The sequence below is a fragment of the Necator americanus genome, chromosome V (genome assembly GCF_031761385.1).
Source record: "Necator americanus strain Aroian chromosome V, whole genome shotgun sequence".
Taxonomy (NCBI): Eukaryota; Metazoa; Nematoda; class Chromadorea; order Rhabditida; family Ancylostomatidae; genus Necator; species Necator americanus.
In genome coordinates this window covers 29,667,521-29,691,795 of record NC_087375.1, presented here as the reverse complement: position 1 = coordinate 29,691,795, position 24,275 = coordinate 29,667,521, and the positions used below count along the sequence as shown (strand labels likewise).

Genomic DNA, 24,275 nt, shown 5'->3' with positions numbered 1-24,275 from the left:
CCGGGGTTGCCCGTTTCTACTGATACAGGGGGAAATGAACGTAATCAGCTCTTTTCCACAATCTACGATCTCGTATTCGAATAATCCACCTGAAATCCGTACCACCTCAGATTCGTGGCCTGATGCCTTTAAACCAAAAGAGGAGCTAAATATTGAAAATTGCATGGAAAGACACTAAAACAACAATGATGGTCTCAATAAAGTTGTTGAAATTATCACATTTATAAGAAATCTAAACAGTTTAAGCGCACCTTTCGCCTTGTACAATCTCTGGCTCTGGATAGACTTTTATTCTTCACCTATACGTATAAGATATCATTGCTTGTAAAATTTTTGGAAGTGTTTTTCAATCCTTATATGAAGCAGGCGACGAGTTGGAGAATGTTTGGATCTCTCATGGACAGTATTGCGTTCGTGTGCAGCTTACCTTATGAGCGTGATTACGTTCAACTCCCCCCTACTCGTCAAGAAAAACGCCATGGGAAACGGCATTACCGAACGTTTCTTACTGCGAAATACGTAAGAACGTGCCATTCTCGTGGCACACCCCTCGGTTTCCTCAGCACTCCTTTCATTGGTCTTGTTTTGTTGGGCCGTTAAAGGGTCATTATTGATTTTCGCTCGCTCCTTCGTGTGTGCGGCACGTGTACAATGGTAGCGCGTTCTAACGTACGTCGTAGGAACGAACGCTCAGTAACGTTTTCCCACGCCGTTTTGCAGGACGAGTAGGGGAAATTCAGCACCGTCACGCTCATACTCGTTATCAACAACCCTAATCCTTTTATTTTCATGTGATCGCCCTATAAGAAATGCAACATCATCAATTTTGCGGTATTTTGCCTTTTTCGTAGAATGCGTCATATATGCACAAACATCAGTCTTTTCAAAAAGATAAGAAGTGCTAAGTACGCCTGTAAATGGTGAAATTTCTTTATCAGTTGTTCCACATAGAGGCTTATCACATCCAGATTAGGGAATCGTTTTCTAACTACTCTGGAAAACTTTGTTACAAAAAAGATGAGGAGGAATTAGAGAAAGGCGGAGGATTCTGAAATACTGTTTGGTTTTGAGGCTTATTGGAATATGATCTCAAGTAATAAACGCGAAGCAGAAGGTTTCGTTATATATGTACCTTATCTCGGTCAAACATGATCATTGAAGGATACCTTAAAGTAAGAAATCCATAGAATTCAACGGAAACTCGCCATATCATATCGTCACGAGGAATACCATGTTCCAGCCTTCCTTAAGGATTTTAACCTCTTTTGCTTTGCTGTTTTACTTACAAAATAAGAGATCGCAGTCTAACTTTCGCTTGATTCCCCTGCATTAATATTTGTGAAGAAAATACTAGAGAATAGCTGTGTAGTTTCTGCCAAGATTTGGTCCACATCGAGTTTAATTCCTGGTTTTCTGACATATGAGCTTACAGAATATTTTTCGTACATCTTCGTTTCTGACCTTTCTGACTTCCTGGAATAAAAAAAAACAATATGATTTTTTCAGCAACAGCAAAATTTTTGTTCTTGCACACGATACGGTAGACCACAAGCGGAGTAAATATAAAGGTTAAAGTCCTTGGAGTATCAACCTGCTCGGAATGCGGAATGTGTTTTGCCTATAGATAGGAATCGTTGGAGGATTAGGAACGTGTGTTGGTGCACACAATGCCTTGGGGTGTCAGCCGATTATTAAGTCAATGATTTATCGACATCACAGGGATAAAAGGCTTGGTTGCCATTAGGGCGGTTTCAAACCATCGATCGATCGTGCAGTCACCGTCGCTCCTCTTAGCGACTACGCTACACCCGCCTTTTGTGCAAAGCTAGAGGTAGACAAGGTATAACGCAAGGTCACTGACTCGTTTAAAGGCACCACTCCACGAATCTGAGGTGGTACGGATTTCAGGTGGAGTATTCTTATACGGAGTCGTAGATTATGGAGAGAAGGGTGATTCTGTCCATTTCTTCCTAATTGCCGTAAAAAACGGCCCGGAAGATACGGCTTCAGGCGTTCTGGCGCACTATTTTCCTGATGCCGTGATGCCTTTAAGGAAGCATACCACGAATTTGACGTGGAGCAGGAATCGGCGAGAAAAAATAGGGATGAGGTCAGTGGGATCCGGGACGATTCCGCTGATCTCTACCTAAAAAACGGCGTGGGAGCTGCTTTATTTCCTACGAAGCACGTTAGAACCTTCCTCTATGTATGCGTTGAATGGACTGGTGAGGAGACTCTGCTAATCTTTGACTTTTCGCTCGTGGTTATGGCGCGTGCACAAGAGTGGAGACGAAAAAAAATCAGCGAAAAAAAAAGAAAAAACTGAAATCGTCGTGAAAGACGGCGTATTTCACTCCTTTTCTGACGACGATTAGGGAGCGGAGGAAATTCGAATTCGTGATATGCTGCCTATAACCGAACTCAACGAATACGAGGGAAAAAAACTTTCTTTTACGGTAAGCGAATGATCATCGAATAGCTCCATTGGTGCAACGCGAAGGAACGACCGCTTAGACTTCTGCTATTTCACGTATATAGACTCTTTTCCATTAAAAAAATGTTTTATTTTGTTTTCTCAGCAAAAACGTTGCTTTCAACACTAAATCATAGTACGGATCCATTCTTGATAGTCCTGTCTAAGCTCTACGATAAAAAGTGCAGCATGGAAAATAAAAAGTGCATTCGTTGACGGTATAAAAGCAGTATTCAAGCTTTGACCACCCAGCAGACATCCTGGTTTGTTGTACTTTTTATGGTCTCCCAGGAACGTAGCTTTTTCCAGCAAACTGTCTTATTTGATACATTTTCCTCTTCATAATAGTCTCCACGAATGTGTTGTCCTGACAGGGCTGAGAGTATAGGAAGGGAACTCTGAATGTTTTGGTTACCTTAAAAATCTCTACTTAACCCACCCAACACTTATATTTCAGAATGAGGACCATTCTGCTGCTCGTAGCGCTCTTTGTGGTGTCGCTTAACGCAAGGACATTCCGGATGAAAACGCGATCGACGGGCTCGCTTCGAGCCAAATTGATCGCGTAAGGAATTTTACAGTTCACCACATTTCCCTTAACTCATTTATGAGTCGTTTCAGATCTGGTCAGTATCAACACTATTTAGAACAACGAAATATGCAACGTACGCAAATCCTACGCAAAGGATCACAGCACTTCAGAGACTATCTGGACGAGTTATACGTCGCAGACGTTCAAGTGGGAACGCCAGGTGCAAGTTTCTTGCGAAAAAGAAGCCTCAAAGTCATCAAATCCATCGGTTGAACCGCCCGTTTTCAGGTCAAAACTTTACTCTGGTGCTTGACACGGGTTCGTCGAATTTGTGGGTGATTGACGAGAAATGTAATACGGATGCATGTGACGGGGATCCGCAAAGTGGCTTCAAAAAGCATAAATTCGATACAAATGCTTCGTCAACATTTCAAAAAGAGGAACGCACTTTTTCAATCACCTATGGAACCGGTTACTGTAGTGGTTATCTTGCCAGAGATACAGTTTCATTTGCAGGTATCCATTTTTTATTTAGAATTTTTTGGTTCATTATCTAGAACTGACTAAACGAATTTTGCAAAATTTCACAAACAAGCGACGAGTAACTAGTGCCCAAATATTAAAAGTTACACAAAATTTTAGAAATTAAAGGAAAAAAATCAGACGAAAAGTAACAAATCCTTGGGATTGGTTCATTTGTCTATCCGTGAATGATCCATAAAGATCAGAGAACCAACGACACTGACAATGCACCGAAACTTACAGTAACTTTTCGAACATAATGAAGCGATACCCAGGATTTGTTACTTTTCGCCTGATTTGATTTCCAGGGGACCAGCAAAACGAGAAGAATATGGAGAAAACGATATTTTAAACATCCGCTCATACCATTTACTTTAGCAGCGGCAGTAAGCGCTGTGGGAAAGTGAGAGCTAGGGGAAGGAAACATTTCGTATAAGGCATATGAAGGAAATCATCTCTTCTAACTAATTTTTTTTTTTTCATTTCCTACAGCTTTTTGTATACAATGAAATCCAACTAAAACCGCAGAAAAAATAATCGAATAGAATTATTTCTTCCTGAAATGAAGAAAAAAACTATATCGAATAGAACACTGAGAGCAAAAGCTAAATGAGCACCGAAAGGAGCTCTGGATCAACGCCTCAGGTGCCCACGAAGTATGGACAGTGAACTGGACGTTAAAGGCATCACCCCACGAATCTGAGGCTTCGAGCGTTGGGCCGCACTACTTTCCGCAGGGAGTTCGATTAGAGCGCGCCAGCCCGTATCCGTACCAACTCCAGATTCGTGGGGTGATGCCTTTAAGAACGCTGAAATAGTCCCGGAATGGCTCACTCAGGTATGGCGAGTGTTTTCACATTGACGGAGGGTCCTAGCAATGCGGTCGGAGATAAGTTCGAGAGCCTTCCTGGTGTCCCAGCAACAGTGAACGGCGAGCACCTTCTGCCAAATCAGAACGAAAATGTTCTGCTTGGACCAGCTAGCCATGAAAAACTAAAAAAAGTAATTTCCAATGGTTGTAAAGCTAATCGAATCTCCCACCGACTCCTTTGCAACCTCCTCTGACAAAAAAAGTAGGATAGACAATTGAATGATGCGAAAGGGAAATCAACGTGATGTCAGTTGCTCCGCGTTGGCGCAATCAACTGAAACCATGTTTTGGTCAATCATCGGATATCCGGAAACGAAAAAAAAATCACATGTTGATCTCTTCATGCGCATTGGAGATACCTAACTTTTAGATTTCTTCTGTTGTCTTCTTTGTAAATATATGCATTTTTTTATTGCAAAACCTAAACCGTTTAAAAGCCAAGTAGCAACATTCACTCCTCTGCGCCGTTAATGATCAAAAAAAGGTAGCTACTTCTTAGCGAAACAGAGCATTGTTAGCTAAGAAGCTCTCATCTTGGATCAATAAGAGTTTTTAATCATATTTTAAAAGCTGAAAAAAGACAATTTTAAGGTCTAAAAATCCAAAACCAAGAATTTGGTGTGGCGACGGTTGTCGCAGATTTCTTCGCCTATCAACCTCTCGATGGGATTTTTGGTCTTGGATGGCCTGACTTAGCCGTTGACGAGGTAAGGCGGCCGTTAGAATCGCTGAGAAAATCATGGAGGCTTATTTTTTATGTGTTAGATTTTTCTTTACCTTTTTGCACTATAGAGGTAATATTCGAGGTTACTCCACCTATGCAAGAAGTGCTTCCACAGTTGGACAAACCTCTATTCACTGTATGGTTGGAGAGAAAGGTGTGGTTTTTTCAAAAAAAAAAAACAAACAAACAAAAAAGAAATGATTATGCGACTCCTCGTTTCAGGTGAAAGTCAGCAAAGGTGAAAGTGGTGGACTTATTACTTACGGGGATTTCGACAAGGATAATTGTGAATCAGAAGTCACATACGTTTCGCTATCTTCACTGACCTACTGGCAATTCCCAATGGATGGATTCAAAATTGGGAACTATTCCCGGAAAAGGAAGGAGCAGGTTTTCTATAGGTTTGCAAAAATCAAGTCAATATATGTGTGAGAAAAGCGTTTAGGCAATTTCCGACACTGGAACTTCATGGATTGGAGTTCCAATAAGTGTCCTCAGCGCCGTTGTGCGACAAGTGAAGGCCGAATTGGACGTCATGAATGGCCTGTACAAAGTTCCGTGCTCAAAAATGAATTCTTTACCGGACCTGACATTCACCATCAACGGCAAGGAGTACACCGTACCTTCCATAGAATACGTCACTGATGTTGAACTCGGAGGAGGCCAGGTTAGCAAGAAAGAAATAGAAAAATGATAAGCTGAAAGGAACACATTACACATTTAGTGTGCGATCACCTTTTTCTACTTGGAAGGGAACGGATTTGGACCGTCATGGATTCTCGGTGATACCTGGATTCGTACATTCTGCAATGTCCACGATATCGGGAACGAGAGAATCGGTTTCGCAAAAGCTCATCACTCAGGGATAAAGTGAACAGTATATAATATTTTCACCGGACCACAATTGTTCATAAAGATAGCAGACGAATTTTCAAGCTTTACAGTAGTATTTGGTTACGGTTTGGTACGAAATATGCAATTTTTTTAAAAATGTGAATTGTTTCGATTCGGCACGAGTGATCGATGCCAGTGAGGAAACAGACATTTTTGCAGAACGGTGAAATCAATGCTGAAAGAAGAGCTACGATAAAACAATGATGGAAGAATTAATACGAAATATTTGCGACATAGAATAGACAGCAAAGAAGAACCATAGAATCCAAAAATTTGTCAAAAACACAGATGTAATGGGGAAAAATCGGAAATAAATAAGCTGAGGGTGGTACCTGAAATCATCGATCAAATATTTGAGTGAACAATATCGTATTCGACCCCAAATGGCTGGACTGGATTTTAAACGAGGCTTGAAACCATTTCATACAATTTTCGATGTAGCGGACCCAAACATTTGCTTCAAAAATGACCGAAAGTGTATAAAAACGACCGAACAACATTTCCGAACTCAAACAGAAATCTTTACCTGATTTTTCAGTCCTGCTGTTGAAATCTCATCACATTGATTTTTCATGGATTGTTGGAAGTTACTGGACAGAAATATGGCGAAGAATAATTTTGAGAACCCTCTATTTGGAAGCATTTGCAAAAAAAAATAAAAATAATGTAAGTAAAAGTGAAATAAGAAATGATATTGCAAAAACCGATAGGAAAACTAAAATCAATTAACATTTCGGAATATTTGCAATCTGGATTTTCCCGAACCCTCTAGTGGTCACTCAACTAAGCGTTTTTTCTTTATCTTTTTGTTCACACAGAATGTCATCTCAAAAATATTAGTTAGTAATTATTTTTGATTTTTCTTCGTTTATGTTTTTTCTCAGGGTAACCACCCACATTAGCTCATATCTGATCCTCGCTGCAAAATTGAAAAGTTACTGGCAGTCATTAGTTATGCAAGCGCATCCTGACGATTTTCATTGTTTCCACTTTGCAGCTACGCTACACATTTCAGTTCATGTTCTCGAATTTCGAATTTCGAAGTTGACGAAGATTTCTAGATGCAGTTTGGCCGAGATCGCGCGTTTTGCACATACTATCAAATAGGTGTAACCAGTTATCTGCGACAGCAAATCGCATCTGTTCGATAAAGTCCATTTTTTCCTCCACTCCCAAACAGCAGCCCTGATAAGGAGTGCGAACATGGCAGATTCGGGTTGTAAAATGGTCCGACAATTCTCATGTGACCCGTGCAGCTGTGCACGGAAGCGACACACGCGCGTGAATTGTGTTTCATATCAAGTGAAACCGTTAAACCTTTCTTACATTTCAATTTAAAATGAAAATTAATGTAGCAGGTTGCCGCTGGAACGATATGTACGTTGAATGATCAGCACATATTTTTGCAAACTCGTGGGCTCACGGAGAGATGGATCTTTTCCGGAAGTGTTTTATGATAAAACGAAGCTAATGACTTTAAAAATAATTTTGAAAAGAAAGAAATGTCCCTATACAATTAATTAGAACCAATACAGCAAAAAATTAGGAAAAGAAACGACACATAATGAAAACAGTATGGTACGTACGGTATATTCTTGAAATGTTCTAGAAGGCTGTAAATATGAAAGTTTCAGAACAAACATTGACCTCATCAGTTTTGTTAAAAGTTTTGTAGACATCAAAACAACATTTCAACTGAAGAATATGAAATAAAAGTCGTATGAATGAAATAAAAATAATATAATATTAATATAATAATATAATAATATAACAATATGACATATTTATTAAACAATTGTATCGGTGGTCTTCTAAAAAAATATTTGCAATAAACATCAAATAATACAAACATCAACAATTACAATTACATCAATTGGTGTGACACGAACTGAATGGTGAGCTTACCGCTGGTTTAAATCTCATACGTGACAGATATAGAACCCAAAAACAAATGTATTTTCTAAAAAAAACAAGGTTTAAAATACTTTTGTTAACATCTCAGGATACTAGTTTCCGAACGATATCACAGAAAATAGTCGAAGAAGAGCCCGAAGCTTTCCGGTGTAAAAGATATTTCCTATTTCATGCTTCCCGTCGTATATCATGTTATTTTTTCTCAGTTCTTCTACTAGATTCATTTTTTGTCTTTGGAAAAAAAGTGTGAAGATTTAGAACAGTACATTTTGAAGAGATAATTAGCCCTCATTTTAGGTTAGTGAGTTTTGTTCGCTTCCGGATTGCTTATCTGGACAAGTTTACGCTGTTATCAACAATGACGCAGGTTCCATTGTAGTAGAAATGGTAGCGGAACTCCACCCAGTTAACACACCACACGATTCTGCTCATATAAAAGTTTCAGAAATCCAATACAGCGCTACTTCCTTATCGTTCATAGTTGGATTGGCTCAGTTTTACTGTCTAACAATGTCTAGTCAGTTCCAAGTTCGACCTTCTTTGAATCTTGGCATCGTAGAGTTTGATTGAATAAGCCAGAATAAAGATCAATAACAATCTTAAAAAATAATACATAATCAATGTCTAATCATTTTATTATTAATAAAATATGCAAAATTACTCTTGTTGAGCTAAGAAGATGTGGCAGATAGGAGCAGGCTCCTCCTCCCACAATACGGAAAAAAATTTGAAAAATAATCTTAGATTGAAGTAAACTAGAAATTATATTGTTCATATTATTATTAAAAAGATGAAAAAATTAGAAATTATTTTATTACATTATGTTGTTATATTATATTATTATGCTTTATTATCATATATGCTATAAATTATACAATTATTAATGAATGAAACTATCATAAACCTAAAGACCTTAATAAAAGAATAAATTAGGAAAATAAAAGGGACTGAATTTATAGTCCCAGATAGAGGATTTTTTTTACATACTAACGTACTTTCAACGTAAGGAATAACCTCCATCATTTACACACCCAGAACTCCCTTTCGACCCCTTTTCCCACTTACTCTGTGCACATATCGAATTCTCATTGATCTGTGATCAACGGAAGCCGATCACTTCACTCCATTCAGGTATGAGAACTCTCGTAGTGCTAGCCGCCCTTGTGGCGGTACTGTACGCTAAAACTTTCACCATGGAGACCCGTTCGTCAGGATCACTCCGTGCTCGATTGATCGCGTCAGTTTCCATACGGGCCCTTAACATAATTCGTATAATACAACTATATTTTTAGAGCTAATCTTTATCAGAAATTCTTGGAAGATGAGCATCTGCGTCGTGCTCAAATCCTTGCCTCCGGATCGCAGCCATTTATCGACTACGCTGATGATTTCTACCTCGGAAACGTGACCCTTGGAACTCCACGTTGGTTTTCACGTTTTATCAAACGTCTGAAGTAGAAATAGAGCCTTCAAATGATATTTTTACTTCATTATAATAGATACTCTCAGCACTCCAGAAATCCTAGGTTACTGTAACATTTCCAGCTCAAACCACCACTCTTGTGCTGGACACAGGATCGTCGAACTTGTGGGTGATCGACGCAGCCTGCAAGACCGCCGCCTGCAATGGAGAGCCGAACAGCGGCTACACCAAGCACAAATTCGATACCACCAAGTCTTCCACATTCACCAAAGAAACTCGCACCTTCTCCATCCAGTACGGATCCGGATCGTGCAATGGCTATCTTGGCACTGACACCATATCGTTTGGAGGTAAATGCTGCAGGTGTCTGATGCTTTTCGGAGAAAAAATGTCGAATAAGGATGCGTTTGTGATTTATGAGCCAGAATGTTCGTCTTACTGGCTCACTGAGCTCAGATTCGAACTTTCTGATAACACTGTGACTGATAGCGCAGGTGAAAGCCTGTAAATGATTAGAAAAACCCACATAGAATCTAGGATAGCAGGGAAACAGACATAAAAGAATATTTGTTCAAAAACTTTCAGTATGAGCTGTGTAAACTCTTAGTGGGTTATGCACGAAGGCATTAGAAGCAAAATACTTAATCTATAGTGCTCTAGAAAATTGCTTTCAATGAAGAATGATATTTCAAACAAGTCAAACAATTCCTTATAAATTTTTAAGTATACGAAATTGTTGCTTTCATAGGTGATCTTGTGCTAAATTTAAAAATTTCTAATGAATGGTTTTTTTTTGGGGAAAAATGGGCTTCTGTGACAAATGGGAAACACCTTTTTAAACCAAATTTCTCAAAATTTTGCAAAAATAACATAAGCTGATAGATATGCGGCGGAAGCCTGCAGTTAATGGATAAAACTTTTAAAAATTATAAATTTTGTATTACAAAAACAACACAATTCATTTTTCGTACAAGTCCCGAATTTGGAAATATTTTCAGGTCTGACCATCAAAACGCAAGAGTTTGGCGTTGCCACCCATCTCGCTGCGGTTTTCGGATACCAGCCGGTTGATGGTATCCTTGGTCTTGGATGGCCTGCTCTTGCTGTCGACAGTGTTAGTGATTCATTTTATTGATGAAAGAAAGAACTTTGATCTCTTAGTGTTGGATAGTTATCGTTTACAAATTTCGCAAAATTTTCTATTTTTTCAGGTGGTGCCACCAATGCAAAACCTTCTTTCCACCCTCGATCAGCCACTCTTCACTGTGTGGATGGACAGAAAGGTAAAGCACATCCAAAAACCCTAGAAGAATACTTGCCGGCTTTCTGGTAGTTCACTTCAATTTTTATGGAGGTGCCTTGCTAAGCCTAATATTTGCATGGTAACCTCATCTTGAATAGAAACACTGCTCATCTTGAAATTGCCTCATAACCGTCAGAAAGCGAAATTACAAAAAAAAATTGACTACCGACAGAAAGAACAGAAAAACTTTTCAGCTCACAATCAGCAACGGTGGAAACGCTGGTTTAATCACCTATGGAGCTATTGACACCAAGAACTGCCAATCGCAGATCAACTACGTCCCTCTGTCCGCCGAGACCTACTGGCAATTCCCCATCCAAGGTTTCTCAATCGGATCCTATTCGGAAAGCAAAAAAGAACAGGTCTGGAACCGTAGAGCACTTTTTAAGACATTCAATGCATGGTAGTTTTAGGTCATCTCCGACACCGGAACCTCCTGGATCGGAGCCCCAACCACTGCCGTGAACGCGGTCGTGAAACAGACCGGCGCTAAGTATGACAGCTTGAACGAACTTTACACCGTCGACTGCTCTACGATGAAGACGCAGCCTGATCTGATCTTCACCATCAATGGCGTCACATACAACGTACCATCCGTAGAGTACGTACTGGATCTCGGTCTCGGAAATGGAAAAGTTCGTGTCAAAAGAATTCTTAGTAGCAAACAGCGAATCGAATTACTTTTCTTTTCAGTGCGCTCTGACTTTCTTCGCCATGGGTTCTGGTAGCTTCGGACCAGCATGGATTCTCGGAGATACATGGATCCGTACCTACTGCAACATTTACGATATCGGCCAGAAGCGAATCGGTTTCGCTAAGGCTAACCATTCTGGAATCTAAATAACTGATGCTACAAGAAAGCTTTATTGTCCATAAATCCAGATAAAGTATTGTACATATTTCAAACTAAGATGATTAGGAGTACCATAAAAAAGGAAAAAGTCACTGGCGTATCAATCCATTTGGGATGCGCCAATGCGTTTTACTGGAATTCATAATCGGTGAGGTTTGTCGAACGCGTGTTGGCCTATACAATGACTTGCGAGGGTCAGCCAGTCATCAAGTCAGTGTTTTTATCCTCCCAGACAAGTCTGGTACCAATTTATCGGTACCCCGGAGGGATGAAAGGCTTGGTTTGCACTAGTGCGGTTTCGAACCCTTGACCATGTGGCTACAAGGGACCTCTAACCGACTGCGCCACAGGAGTACTATAATTAGGAGTACTATAATGGTCTACAAAGGGATTATACTAAATTTCTCTATGAAATCTGCAAGTTACGTAAATCTTTACATTGTCGGAGCAGAGAGGCAACAGAAAACAGCGCCAAGAGTCACCGGAAGCCTTTCTAGCCGTTCTAGCAAGTTCTAGCAAACAAAGCAGCAAGTTTTCTTTCTAGCAAGTTCAGGAACAAACTGTTATCCTCGAGTCTACGAGTTTCCCTAGGACATCTGCAATTTCTAAAATATAACTGTCAAGGTAAGACGGAACCGTTAGAGGTTTCGATTTTGGAGTCATGGGCTCGTTAGCTCAAAGAACTGTCACAAGTGAGATGTGAAGTGTTGTTCTAAGGATCATATTCCTCGAATTAGTACCATACATCGAAGAATTTGGAACGTTAGTCTTTTCGTTGAAGTCACTGCATCCTTGACTTATCCTGTCGACTAGTAACCATTTAACTGGGCAAATAAAAGAAATAAAGATTCCAATGTATTCTAAAACTTGCAACTAGAAGGTGAGTGAGGAATAGATGACAAAGTAGAGGAAAGCAGAAGGTAAGCGCCTTTACCTGATTTGGAAAGTTGATTTCTAAATCATATGTTCCAAAATAAGAATAGTTCCGGAAGATCTGAACGTCGGCGAAATTGCTTTAAGTTGATCACAAGCAGTGGGGTTATTTAAAATCTAAGCATTTAACTTTTTTCGTATGCAAAAAAAAATCGGCAAAACGTCACCACTGAACATCTCCTTGACGTCCACGTGTTTGCAAAACGTTTGCGGACCGAATAATTCAATTTATTTAAGGTCTAGTTATTCAACAGTGTAACCGTTTAAGACTAAACCATTTCCTCCTCAAAAAAAAAACCACCATATACTGCTATCGGTCGTCTAATCGTAGCTTTTCGTTAGAGAGAATGCGAAGTAGCAAAAAAGGACGATCATAAGTGTATCAGCTTGCCAGAATCCTTGAAATCCATGTTTCTTGGTAAGGTTGGTCGTTAAAAAAACGTTAATCCATTTATGCATCTACGCAACAGATTGAAAGATCCTCCAACAGTATCATTCCTTATACAATTTGTAGATTGTTTTGAATTATTGTGGATTGGATACAAACTTTATCGCTTTCTCTGGAGTAAAAGGAGACTGTTATGTGCCTCAAATTTTATCTGGTAAAAAGCCCTAAAGGCATTCCTTACCCTGATTGTTCTTAAGTAAACAACTTTTATACAACTATTGATCATTTCCTACGTACATGGATTACTCGTGAATGAGGTGTGCTTTCTGAGATAAGACCGTAGTTATTTAAAATTAGCTTATCATTAATTTGGATACCAACATAATAACGAAAGTATGGTATACAAGGAATTATTACAAAATTTTTCAAATAGGTCATAACGTCTTGGTTCCATTTGTCCATTTTCCATTGTTGTCAAAGTACGATAACGGAATCGTGTAGTTGGAATTCCAATCTCTTTCGAATATCTGAATAAAGATTTTCATTATAAAGAAATATCCACAAAATAATATTTTGTCATACAGTACCTACTCAAATTATCTATAGGTGTACAGTATGTATCTACAATTATTTCTAAAAACATTTATATTTTACAGGTGTAGGATATGTTTCATTAATCATTTTCATAAGATTTCTACTTCTATTTTTGAATGGATGGTGCGATTGTGAAATCCTATTGATTCGTTTTCTTTCGAATATTTAATTTTTCAGTTTTTTTTACCATTTTAGCTTTTCTTGATGAGCACAGAAGTCAACGTATATAATAGTTTAATTTTGCGCCTCCAAAACAGAAGATCTCAGCAGTATAGTTCAATAGAAATAGGAAAAATAGATTTTCTATTATAATTTGAAAAATTACCTGAGAAAATTGGTTGACAAGATAGGATTGCTGACTGATATCGTCCGGTTTCACCACCATACCAATTCCAGCTGTAAACCACCAGTAGTCCGGCGTCCAGTTCGACGTACCTACAGAAAATCAATTTGTCGACAAATTGTTGGACTCAGCGAAAAATCACTTACCTACATAAACCGCTTTCTCCGTGACAAAATACTTATTATGGTAAACTCTTGAGTACGGTATGCTACCGTACTGCATATCAGGCACTTGAATAATCCGTATAGTAATTGAACCCCTGCTTGAGCATTTTCCATCTGAAACTAAAGGGTTCGTAAAGCGAAAACATACATAATCGGCGTTAGGAGCCTCGAGAGGGAGGGACGAGGGGATCAGAGTTACGATTTTCCCGAAAACTGTAGCTAAACGAATAATATGACCCAAACCAGGAACGAGTACGAAAAAAAACAGTAAAGACCAGGCTATCACTATTTTGTAGTAGCCAATTTTCCGTAATAGTTTCAGCACAGTTTCGGCTTCCGGGAAAAACGCAACCCTGCCGCCCCACTCCGCTTCTCCGAGGCAGGTGGCTCCGAATTATCTCTTTTTTCAACAGTATTTGCAATGAACTACAACAAATCAAATTATATCACTAAAAAATTAACGTCCGCCGTCTGCGACAAAGATGATGCTTCCAGAAACATTGGCGAACATCTGGCTGGAGCTGAACTGAGCTTGATACAAATTCAATGTTGTGACATAACACTTGTAATATCGTTGCGGTGGCTGGGACTGTATACCTCACGGAGGTTTTGTCAACTTTCTAGATTGATACGAAATTTGCGACATCGAGAAAATGTGCACAGCTTAAAATTTTGTGGATAGGAGTAGAGTATCTCCAAGTTCACACTTTCGTATGCAACATATTCGTAGGATTACTTTTTTGTTTATGTTTTTATATTTTTTCAAGCTTGGATCTCTTGATTTTATTTTATTTTTGGAATCTTGCATTTTTAAAATTTTTGCCGCGCATTGTTTCTATTTTTTCATTTTGTGAAGATCTATTATAGCAGAATTGCTGTTCCTTAAACAAAAAGATTTTGCTTGAGGAAATAACCTACTCGCTTTCGTTATTTATTATTTACCTTTTTTACATGTTGGTATCTTTGAGTCGTTGTTGTTATTTATTCGTTCATTGTTGTGCCCATTAGATTTGTAGGTTTCTCTAAGGTTTCCTATCTAGGTGTTGCTCCAGTTTTGTGGGATTTAACGTCATTTCCCACTCCCTTCGTAAGGAATACAGAAAAATGGGCAGAGAACACAGTTAATTAAAGTTGATTTCATTTTCTTCAAATATTCACATCACATCTTCCTCTTCAGCTTTTGACTATTGGAATATCAGCCTCATTTTTTCTTTTTTTTTCTCTTTTTTTCTTGCTCTCATTCCTCGATTCTTTGTTAAACCGACTGACTTACTTGTAATTGCAGTTCCAATTCGTTAAGTTCTCAAAATATCCCAACTTTACAATGTTATTTTTCCTTCTTTTGCACCTTCTTGTTAATAAGATTAAATCCATGCTACAAAAATCTTATGGTAATTTCACTTTGATTTAATTTTATTTTCATTTCACTATTCTTATTTATTTGTTATTAGTATTTATATATTCATTTTATTTTCACTTTAGTAGTAGCTTTAGTTTAGTTTTTATTTTATTTATTTATGATTCTATTTTTTTATCAACTGGATTCATGTTTCGTCTTAGAAACAACGTACCTGTGTACACGCATTGCAGCTGACTACTGAGATCGGCTAAGGAGTGCAGATAGGAGTAGTACTTAGCAGCAGTGTGTGCCCATCTAGAGTAAAGGAAGCGAACCTGGAAACAACTAACTACGAACAGTGCTCAGTAGCCGTCGACGTTCTCTGGATTCTTCCGGTTTACCGCAGTGCACTCATTTTCACTGCCTCAACCGCATTTTCTTCTACCCTGTCGTAATTTTACTAGGAAAATCGACACTCACCATACATAAACGACGTAAACCGATTTGTAACATGACGACGCGATGCGTCCTCAATTAAGGTATACACTGGTCTCTTTACAAAAAAAAACACTCCAGGGACATTTTCATGTTTTTCATCGTTTTTCGCTATTTATTCAATTTTTTTTTACTTCAGTAGCACTTCGTCGTCTTAGTGAAGACTTTATACACTAGATTCATCATTTGATTTGCTTCTAAGGTGCCTGTAAGACTTCAGTTTGTAAGGATTTTATTTTTGTTCTTTTTTGTGTAATTTAGGTTTCCATCTTCTGTAGTCATAATATAGAAGAAAAACTTTTCTGGTATCTCAGAAATTCCTTCTATTTCCAGGTTCACAAAGTCCTCAGCTTGCCGGAACTGCATGTCTCTGCCACTTTTTGCGTGACTGTGCCTTGTCAGCTTTCTTGTAGGGCGAATTTTGAGATTTTACTAGGACTCGAGGAAAACCAAAACCAAACGCGAATCATGCACAATTTCAAAGGAAAAAAATGAGAGAAAAATTGAATCCTCACAAACTAAGGTCTTAGGAACGCTAAAAACCAAGGCAAACCATTAAAACGGGAAACTTCTTTCCTGAAGCTACGTAAACTACACGCACTGACGAGGTAGAGAAGAGCTGTGAAAAAACCATAGGGAAAAGAGGACCAAGGAGTTCACAGCATACTGTAAAAATAGTTCTGTGCACATCTGAATCGAGTACGCGTCGCGTCGTCATGTCACAACACGATTTACGCTGAGCTATAGATAGTATGAATAGTAAATATGGAAGCTGTGCTACCATAGTTGTAGAAAAATGTAAAGCCCGACTGGAGGAGGATTACAACCGTCAAAAATCCCGCCAACCGGGTCCATAGTCGGTTCCCACATTACACCCGATACAGCCAGGAATAAGTTTCTGGTCCGATACGTAATCACCACATAAGATTTCCTTTCTTCACTCGTTATCCTTATGCGATTTCTTTTCATTGCCGAAATGGAAAACGGTCACTCGGAAGTGTCTCAATTGCGATGTGGGAAGGTTAAAGGCAGCACACCACGAATCTGAGGTGGTGCGGTTTTCAGGTGGAATATCCGTATACGGTTTCGTAGAGTACAGAGAGGGGGTAGTTCCGCTCATCTCTCCCTGCATCACTGTAAACAGCCGCCTCCAGAATGCTGTTTTGTACGACGCCATATATTGCGACGCTCCACCCCTTGCGCCGCCTCCCTCCTGTGATTCGTCAAAAATCAATTCGAACTGCCCCGATAGGCAGTAAGGGACGCTACGTGCGCAAGGGTGGCGCGCTGCAATTGAAGGCATCGTACAAAACAGCATTAAGGGGCCGACTGCTCACAGCGACTCAAGGAGAGATGAGCGGAACCACCCCGGTCTCCATAATCTACGAACCCGTATACGGATACTCCACCTGAAATCACCCGTACCACTCCAGATTTGTGGTATGCTACCTTAAAAGTGTAGAACAGTGTGACAGCTTAGAATCTTGAATCTTGCGTGTTCCCAGGAAATATTTAAGCAAGATAAACTGTAGTGGTCAAAGGTATTGCTAAAAAAAACAATGTATTCTGAAGCTGCATGAATTTTGCGAACAGTTTCTCAAATTTAATTTTCTTGGTCTAAATTTTGTGAGCTGAACTCCCTATAACTTATGTATTTTAAGGACCACCGACCTTCACTTGTCGTTCAAAAGCAGCTCTTCGAATCGCATCATCCAGTCTGCTGTACCACCTGAACAACAACCATAAAAGTTCAATAATTTTTTTTAGTTTTGAATAATAGCAATAATGTTGATAGAAACATTTCTTCGTAATATTTTTCAATAAATTATGTGAAAGTTGTTCAAATTCACTAGTAGTTACTTGTTTAATGGGTTCATGTAGAGTGAGCATGGAGCGTAGTCCATCACAGCCAGGTCCAATGTGGTCTGTAACAAAACTGCAATTTAAAAACAATTCAAATAATTCATTCTACTTTTACCAGTACAGTAAAATTTAGAAGATTCTTTATACAGTAACTTACCTGCGCCTCATCTATCACTTTTACCATAGCATCCAAATCGTCTTCTCGTCCACAAGACTGAAATCCTGGTGGAGAAGCCTGAAAGTGTAAACGTTCCGGAATTAGATTTTGCGTTAGCCTGAACTAAACGCATAAAGAACTCAAGGATCATTACTTGATAAAAGTAGCAACCTAACATGACCTCTCTTGAATAGAAGCGTAAACAAAGATTTTCAATTTGAAAAAAAAAAACTGAGTCTAAACCTCCTACCGAGATATATACTGCTTGATCTCCGTTCGTTTGAGGCACAGTGGTAGGTCTTTCATGGTAGGCTGGAGTGGCCAAATTATCAGGCCAGCTGAAATGAAATTTAGTCAATGAATAAAACCTGTACACTACACAAGAATGGGTCCCAATACGAAATAACACATCCACAACGCAAACCATCTTTTTAGTGATTTTTTGCAGTTGCTTTTAAACATTGTTTTCATTCTTCTTCTTGGACCTTTCCTGCAAAACAAAGACAGAGCCACTTTGCCGAATTTTATGAGAAGCGAAACGTAGTAATTTGACACAAACATTAAATTTGAGATTTTTGGAAATTTTCCGGTGTCAACTAGGTTAGAAAAAATGAAAAATTCTAGGAACTTCTTCTTCTGTGGCACAGCACCGTAACCCAACAATGTCTTCCAGTTTAAAAGAAGTGTTAACGAGTTAAAAATGTTTGCTGTTCCAAATTAACACTATTCTTGACTGTTCGTTAATCTACCTTTATTTCGAACATATTTTTCTAAAATAACCTAGGCTTGCTGCTTGCTGGTTTGCCTTGCGCAGCTAGGAGAAATTATATTTGACAAAAACTCCTGAACTCATTACAAAAGAAAAAAAATTATATTACCTGCTCGGAATTTTCGCCCCTGGTGCTCCCATTTCCCAATAAATCTCAAGCAATCTTGTCAAATCATTAGCAAGGCATGGACAGTTGAAGACAGCCAATCCCAGCTCCCTGACCTGTAATATAACTTGAATAGTAAACATACTGTATAGAAGACTGTACAAAACTTAGGCGAAATTACAGTGATCTCTGTTTCTTCTTGTTTCTCTTTTATGCCACACCTACGAATGTTTTTGATTAAATAAGTAAATATTAATAATTAGTTGTTCATGTGGTCAATAAGCCTGCTGTAATTTAAATATTTCAAAGAAATGTTTGGTTTTTTAGGTGGAAACCAAACACGTGACCCTACTTGAGTGAGGGCTCTCCAATCAAAGTTGGCCGATCCAACATACATATGCTTTCCATCGACAACCCATGATTTAGTGTGTAGAATCCCTCCAGGGTACCTTGAAAATAATCCGTAACAAGTGGAAAAGTTATTTTCCGAATAATCACAAACCATTGTGTGAAATCAAGTGATCGTACTTTTATCATTCCATTTGAATTTGCTGCTAGATTTGTTGTCTCAGGATAACCTAAAAAGTGCATGGAGTCCTACCCTGTACTAGTAATTTGAAGTGATTTTCAAAAAAAAAATAAGATCGCTCACCACCGTCCTGATACGTCTGCGCTATTCTGATGTCAATCCCTCTTTGAGCAGTAGCTAACAACGTATTGTAGATGAGTTCACCCTAAATTTTGTTCAAGATTTGCTCCAAGAGACGAATGGGAACGCAATTGATTTCGGTACTCACGTCTCCGGAAGTATTTGTCGTGTCTGTCGTGTAGTTGTCACCAGTATCGTTCACAAGTAAAGACCAATAATAACTGCCGATAAGAATTTCTTCTTGAGCTTCGTCTAAAACAAAACAGTAGAATAATGGATTAGATTCTCTTTCACAGTTTTTTTAATAGCCTGTCTAACCATTAATTTTGTCTATTCATTGTTACAATAAGTCCAAAAGAATACTGGAGGAGGACGAGAAAGAGGTACCGCAGCGGTTCCGCTCAGGACCTGCTTTACGGCTCGCTTTCGCGGAGCATGATCACGCTAAGCTCGAGAACCTCTTGTAATCCTCATCCTCAGGTGCCGCGACGAAATCCGAGTATCTCTAGGAGACTGCCGCTGCCGATGCTGATGTTTAATCAAATGTTCCCGAATTTAGCGCCATCCATACTTTCTGAGGTGCGTTATACGATGGGACCTTCACTCACCTACGCCCTGGGACAAGAACAGCTTCGCGATATGCACTGATATGCTCGCTGAGAAAATGAAGACCGCGTCGCTTTGGACGCAATTGCACACGTCATTTTGCATCCAGGTCGTCTTGACCGCAAATTTAAAGGCATCACCCCACGAATCTGAGGTAGTGTGGATTCCAGGTGGAGTATTCGTATATGGGATCGTAGATTATGGATGGGTGATCCCGTCCACTTCTTCCTAACTGCCGTAAAAAAACGGCCCGAAAGATGCGGGGCCGCACAAGACTGGCGCGCTCCAGTCGAACTCCTGTAGAAAATAGTGCGCCAGTACGCCTGAAGCCATATCTTCCGGGCCGTTTTTTACGGCAATTAGGCAGAAATGGACGGAATCACCCCCCTCTCCATGGTCTCCCATCCCGTATACGAATACTCCACCTGAAATCCATACCACTTCAGATTCGTGGAGTGATGCTTTCAAGTGAGAGCAAAAAAAAAACAAGAAAGGGATGAGTCCCGTTGTTAGGTGGTATGTAGGTTCTTTTAATGACTACTACCCATGAAACTATATTTATTCATTTGTATATTCTGTTTTTTTCTAATTTTTTCGTAGTTCTTTGCAGGCCCCCTTCTCTGTGGACATGTCACTATGCAATTCTTCGACTGGATCCCAGTTTAATTGCTGCATAGCAATGATTCTCTCTCATTTTCTGATTACTTCTAGAAAATAAATTCTAAGGTGGAAATGTTCTTCGTGAAAGGGGGAAATCACTACTACTGCGTACTCCTCTAACATGGAAAAGTTTGCTTATACAAAAGACAAAAATGAAATATAAGATATAAAAATTTTAAAAAAATAAAAAATGAAAATATGACGAATTTTAAGTTCCATTTTAAGTTCTTTCCAGACCAATGGAAAGCATGCGCTGTGATAGAAAAAATCAACTCACTCATAAGCCTCATCCAACAATCTGTGGTTTTGTTAAATATCGGATACGAAGAGTTAAATGTAAGTCCGGCTGGTATCGTTTCGCAGATTACAAATCTGAAAATATTCAGGGGCAAACTGAAAAGTCGCAAGAAAATTTAAGGTAGAGTTTGAGAAACCGAGAGCTGAGTTGATCACTGCGTTAAACCATTAATCTTACCCCTTTGGTCTTTTGCTTTTGCTTTTGGAGAAGAGGGGGAGGAGGAACACGAAGAGGAGGAGGAGGAGGAGGAGGAGGAGGAGGAGGAGGAGAAGGAGGAGGACGAGGACGAGGAGGAGGAGTAGGAAGAGCAGGGGGTTGCCTCGAACGCCTAACGTTCAGAACCTTACATAATCAACGGAAGCGTCAATAAATGAGTTGTTATGGCTCATCTAATCAATTCTGTGGATGTTCTGCTAGTCTTGTACGACGGAAATCCCATCCAGAAGCAGGAAATGCAAAAATAAAAGACTCCGCAATTATTATGCATGATCACCTAAGTATGGTTTGCATACTTCCGCAGTAAAAAAAAAAACGGAAAAATAAAATAAATGTAGAAAGTTAGTAAAAATTACAAAACATTCAAGTAAACCTCCAAAAATTCTGATTTTTTTCTTTCTTCTTTAAGAGATTTCGTAAGTCCTACACACTCGTTTTAACAAACGTTTAAATAAACAAACGCTAATACTCACAGAATGAAAACTAGCATAGAATAAACAGAAAACGGTAGTTTATCCATAAGAGTAGAAATACTGCTCACCAACCTAATGCCAAAATATTAAATAAAAGCAAAAATAAAGTGATAAATAAATAACATACACATAAATAAATAATAAATAGTAAATGCAAATACACATAAGTAATAAATACAAAAAAAGAGTCAATTTTGAAAAGGCAGATGGTTTGAGGGGTTCATTTTGGATTAAACCCATGTTCACACTCACTCGCATGTCCTTTCGCACTCAACCGGCGGTGGAGGTACACACGACTTCGAATTGTTCGTGTACGTTGTACTGCTATTGTTACAATTCCCGTAGTTATTGAATATAGTGTAAGTGTCTCCTTTGGACGAAGGTTTAATGGCGGCAAAATAAATCTGAAAATTTGAAAGAAGATAGAACAGAACAAATAAAATAGAACTAAAATAAATCTCAATCTGATCTCATTTATTCCGCAAAAGTTAAAACTCTACTTTCAAACCATCAAACTTCAACTTTTAGCTGAGGGCTTATTCAACTTGTTCACATTTTTTTAAAAAAAATCTTGTTTAATTTCCCAAACTTGATCCTGAAGAGATGTTGTTGATTGAAAAAATCCGGGAAAAAGCATCAATTTTTCTTTCTCTTACAAAATAACAGGTCTTTTTTCGAATGCATTCACCGCATCGGTCAGTGTAAACGGTTTATTTGTGACTCTGATTCGATTTTTCCCTATTTTCCAGGAGAATAAGACAGATTACATATTTTCCCTTACAGTTTTCAAAGACATTTGAGGGTACGTTGAGTTCATTGCTTCATTTTCAACATTTTATCGATGTTGATAGCATCGTGTTTCGAGAGTTGTCATGGTGGATACGGCTATGGAGCTCGTAACGACGACGGGTTGCGAATCCTGGAGTATGCTGTTGCAAGTGACTTGATCATTGCTAACACGCAGTATCGGAAAAGAAAATCGCATTTGATCACGTACACCAGCGGCGGTCGTGAAACACAAATAGATTTCTGGATGTTACGCCGACGAGATCGTCGACTTCTGCAGGATTCAAAAGTCATCCCTACAGACCATGTCGCTGCCCAACACCATCTGCTCGTTATGGACTTGAAAATCTCCCGTCCAAGGAAGAAACATCCAAGGACTGAAATACAGCGCATCAAATGGTGGAATCTGAAGGATCGAAAGGAGGTATTTTTCGCGTCCGTGGCTCCATTTACACTTCCCCACCCTACTCGTAGTGTGGCGGAAATGTGGTTGTCTACTTCCAGCGTTATACGCTTGACCGCGGAGAACACTCTGGGAAAGACGACTCTAGGTAAGCCAAAGGCACAAACGGCTACGTGGTTTTGGAACGAGGAAGTTCAGGCGGCAATTCGTGAGAAGAAGTCCAAGTATAAGCTCTGGTGGAGGACGCGTCAGCCTGAAGATCGGGGTGCTTACCTAGCGGCGAAGAGGAAGGCTAAGGAGGCGAAGTCGGACCGCTACAAGGCTGTGTACGACATGCTTGATACCAGAGAAGGCGAGCGGGCAGTGTATCGTTTAGTCAGAGCACGTCATCGCTCAACGTTGGATATGGAGCACACCAAGATCGTTAAGGGAGCTGATGGAGCCGTTCTGCGCCGCTCTGGTCAGATCCTGGAGAGGTGGCGAGAGTACTACAATCACTTGTGTAACGAAGAGTTCTGTCATCCTCCCATACAACCGTTCCCAGCGTCGAGGGTCCTGTTCTACCAATTACTGCCGTCGAAATCAGTGCTGCCCTCGCAAAAATGAAGTCGAACAAGGCAACCGGTCCTGATGACATACCTGTTGATATCTGGAAGCTGCTAGAAGATCGAGGGTCCATGTGGCTCGCAACTCTATTTAACAAGATTGTTGCAGAAGGACGGACTCCAGACGTTTGGCAAACTTCCGTGACCGTGCCTGTCTGGAAAGGGAAAGGAGACATTGCTGACTGCACCTCGTACAGGCCTATACGACTGCTCTGCCATACGATGAAGGTTTTTGAGCGTGTCCTGGAAGCTCGTCTGAGGAAAATTGTTAGCGTTTCACTCAACCAGTGCGGTTTTGTGAAGGACTGCAGCACTATGGATGCTATCCATGCTGTCCGAATCCTCCTGGAGAAACATCGAGAGAAGAACCGCAGTGTGCATCTTGCTTTTCTCTATCTCGAGAAAGCTTTCGACCGTGTCCCACATGAGCTGTTATGGATGTCCATGAGGTCGCATAGAGTACCAGAAGAATATGTGCGGTGGACGAAGCTGCTTTATGCGAAGCCTACCAGCGTTGTACGATGTGCTGTTGGAACAAGCAGGCCATTCCCTGTACGAGTAGGGGTTCATCAGGGTTCATCCCTCTCACCTCTGCTGTTCATACTGTGCATGGACAAGATAACGAAGGAAATCCAGAAGCAGCATCCGTGGACTCTACTCTTTGCCGACGATGTCATGCTCGCGTCGGAGTCTCGAGATGATCTTCAGAAACAAGTGCAGTCTTGGAAGGATCAGCTGCAGCAATATGGATTGCGCCTCAACACATCAAAAACTGAGTACATGGAGTGCGGACCAAGGATAGAGGATGGTTCAATTCGTGTTCATGGCACCGAATTAAACAAGGTGAACTGCTTCAAGTACCTTGGATCCAAATGACTTCCACAGGCGACATTGATCAAGAAGGTCGAGCACGTGTTAA

The 24,275-nt window shown here is 39.7% G+C and overlaps 5 protein-coding genes across 8 annotated transcripts; 4 read left to right on the top strand and 1 right to left on the bottom strand.

The window, feature by feature from the left end:
* Window positions 1-2,931: 2,931 nt before the first annotated feature.
* On the top strand, window positions 2,932-5,996 carry RB195_015628 (uncharacterized protein; the record flags this gene model as incomplete). The annotated part of the gene is made up of 8 exons (XM_013443940.2): window positions 2,932-3,038; window positions 3,095-3,225; window positions 3,294-3,521; window positions 4,990-5,105; window positions 5,205-5,276; window positions 5,345-5,512; window positions 5,568-5,789; window positions 5,847-5,996. 8 exons carry the CDS (start codon window positions 2,932-2,934, stop codon window positions 5,994-5,996), a joined length of 1,194 nt encoding a protein of 397 aa, XP_013299394.2.
* A 3,067-nt stretch (window positions 5,997-9,063) lies between these two features.
* Window positions 9,064-11,496, top strand: RB195_015627 (uncharacterized protein; the record flags this gene model as incomplete). Of its 2 annotated transcripts, none has more annotated exons than XM_013443939.2 (8): window positions 9,064-9,167; window positions 9,223-9,353; window positions 9,476-9,703; window positions 10,352-10,467; window positions 10,565-10,636; window positions 10,851-11,018; window positions 11,070-11,291; window positions 11,350-11,496. In XM_013443939.2, 8 exons carry the CDS (start codon window positions 9,064-9,066, stop codon window positions 11,494-11,496), a joined length of 1,188 nt encoding a protein of 395 aa, XP_013299393.1. The 2 variants fall into 2 exon arrangements, with proteins under 2 accessions (XP_013299393.1, XP_064062306.1); XM_064206425.1 differs by having other exon boundaries at window positions 9,476-9,847.
* A 1,768-nt stretch (window positions 11,497-13,264) lies between these two features.
* Window positions 13,265-22,379, bottom strand: RB195_015626 (uncharacterized protein; the record flags this gene model as incomplete). 2 transcript variants are annotated; one of them, XM_064206424.1, is made up of 16 exons in its annotated part: window positions 13,265-13,357; window positions 13,750-13,859; window positions 13,914-14,045; window positions 15,503-15,605; window positions 17,437-17,494; window positions 17,626-17,690; window positions 17,786-17,863; window positions 18,036-18,123; window positions 18,664-18,776; window positions 19,013-19,109; window positions 19,163-19,238; window positions 19,313-19,394; window positions 19,458-19,561; window positions 20,853-20,947; window positions 21,815-21,966; window positions 22,344-22,379. In XM_064206424.1, 16 exons carry the CDS (start codon window positions 22,377-22,379, stop codon window positions 13,265-13,267), a joined length of 1,482 nt encoding a protein of 493 aa, XP_064062304.1. The 2 variants fall into 2 exon arrangements, with proteins under 2 accessions (XP_064062304.1, XP_064062305.1); XM_064206423.1 differs by lacking the exon at window positions 22,344-22,379 and adding an exon at window positions 22,071-22,073.
* A 24-nt stretch (window positions 22,380-22,403) lies between these two features.
* RB195_015625 (uncharacterized protein) lies at window positions 22,404-23,357 on the top strand (the record flags this gene model as incomplete). The annotated part of the gene is made up of 1 exon (XM_064206422.1): window positions 22,404-23,357. One exon carries the CDS (start codon window positions 22,404-22,406, stop codon window positions 23,355-23,357), a length of 954 nt encoding a protein of 317 aa, XP_064062303.1.
* Window positions 23,358-23,428: 71 nt separating this feature from the next.
* RB195_015624 (uncharacterized protein) lies at window positions 23,429-24,232 on the top strand (the record flags this gene model as incomplete). 2 transcript variants are annotated; one of them, XM_064206420.1, is made up of 1 exon in its annotated part: window positions 23,429-24,232. In XM_064206420.1, the coding sequence occupies one exon, from the start codon at window positions 23,429-23,431 to the stop codon at window positions 24,230-24,232; it is 804 nt and encodes a 267-aa protein (XP_064062301.1). The 2 variants fall into 2 exon arrangements, with proteins under 2 accessions (XP_064062301.1, XP_064062302.1); XM_064206421.1 differs by having other exon boundaries at window positions 23,579-24,232.
* Between the last annotated feature and the right edge of the window lie 43 nt (window positions 24,233-24,275).